The 1,417-nt window shown below is 55.0% G+C and overlaps 1 protein-coding gene across 1 annotated transcript in view; it reads right to left on the bottom strand.

Annotated features, from left to right (window-relative positions):
* Window positions 1–1,417, bottom strand: part of DNAI2 (dynein, axonemal, intermediate chain 2) — a 20,420-nt gene that overhangs the window by 13,215 nt on the left and 5,788 nt on the right. The window contains exons 4-5 of the mRNA XM_012662230.1: window positions 1,056–1,198; window positions 1–71 (exon numbers count right to left, since the gene is read on the bottom strand). The exon at window positions 1–71 is cut by the window's left edge and continues 10 nt beyond it. Of these exons, the coding sequence (XP_012517684.1) occupies window positions 1–71; window positions 1,056–1,198 (214 nt within the window). The remainder of the gene's footprint in view (window positions 72–1,055; window positions 1,199–1,417) is intronic.

Below are 1,417 nucleotides of genomic sequence, written 5' to 3'. Positions count from 1 at the left end.
TTTGGGGTTGTACTCCAAGGTGACCAGCGGCGAAGATGGCTTCAGAGCAAGTTCAGGCTTGTTGGGGTTTTCTATGAAGCAGAAAAAAAAGTTATCCCACAAGGCCTGGAAAGCAAAGAACAGGGTCAACCAGTGTAACCCCTTCTACCGGTGTCGGTGTAGGGGCAGGGAGTGGCTGGGGGAGGCCTGGAAGCCCCTCCCGTCTCAGGCTGCACCCTCTGGTCCCCCTTGGCCAGAGTCTGGCATTCTTGGCCCTAGGGGCTCTGCTGATGGTTTTATTTTTGGCGCTCAGGATTGTGGTGTGTCTGCGTGCGTGCGTGTGTGCATGTGTGTGTGTGTGTTTAATTATTTTCCTAGTCCATTCTCCAGGTTTGGTGTGAAATGAGGTTTTGACCTGAAAGTTTTTACATAAAGTCAGCTCCCCACCAACTTCTGAGCCGGGTGTGTGGACTGGAGACAGTGATGGGGCCACCCCGCGGGGCTGCAGTGAGGTGTGTTGAGCTGCTCGAGTGTGTCCGGTGCTGGCTTTGTGCGTGGCACCTACACGTTGGTTTGAGTAGTGAGGAGGGAAGCCTGCAAGGGTGGTGCCCACCACCGCTGCTCCACTCCAGCCTCCTGTCCTTGGAGCCAGCCCTTCCGTAGACAACAGTCTGTGCTCCCGAGTGGAGCTCTGCCGCCAGTGAATTAAGGGTGAGTGTCAGAAAAGGTGGGACAAAGGCACAGTCCCCTCGCCCTCCCCCTTGGGTTCCTTCCCAGTCCGCTGGGCACTCATACGCTCCTTAAGGGCTGAGAATTGGGGTCCTGTGGTGTCTGGCCTCCGTGCCCCAGATTAAGGATCTGGAATCAGAGGGACTTTCCTGCTTCTCATCTGGCTCCGCTCAGCTGTGCCTGAGCCCAGACAGGGAAGGGGCCACACAGTGGCTTCCCTGCCCCTCCCTATGGGGACCAGCCCTGTGTGTGTCCTCACCTCCTGCTCCTCCTCTCCATCCTTGGCTTGCTGGCCCCAGCCCTGCCCCTTTGCCCTCCTTGGCCACCAGGCCCCCGCTTCTCCTCACCCAGGTCCCAGATGTACGAATCACTGCTCATGCCCGCGGGGGCCCTCTGAAAATCCAAGCACGAGTACGCCACGGCCAGCTTCCTGTTGCCATCCGGGTGCCAGGACAGGTGTGTGGCTGTCCGCTTGATGTCCTGGGGATCCCTTCAGGACAGAGGAAAGCGGACAGAGGCTGCAGCGTGAGGCTCCCCAATTTCTTATTGACTAGAGTTTTCCTTTTAAAAAATTCAAATATATTTAAGCAACCACATTCACTCAGAGCGATCTATTTTTAAAAACGAAGTTTACAAGACTCCCGTAAATGGAAAACCAAGCTCACCAGTCATAAATAGAAGGTAATAATAAAAATTAAAACAATAGAAA

This window comes from Propithecus coquereli, unplaced genomic scaffold (genome assembly GCF_000956105.1).
Source record: "Propithecus coquereli isolate 6110/MARCELLA unplaced genomic scaffold, Pcoq_1.0 Scaffold76, whole genome shotgun sequence".
Classification (NCBI taxonomy): Eukaryota; Metazoa; Chordata; class Mammalia; order Primates; family Indriidae; genus Propithecus; species Propithecus coquereli.
This window is presented reverse-complemented; position numbering and strand designations above follow the sequence as displayed.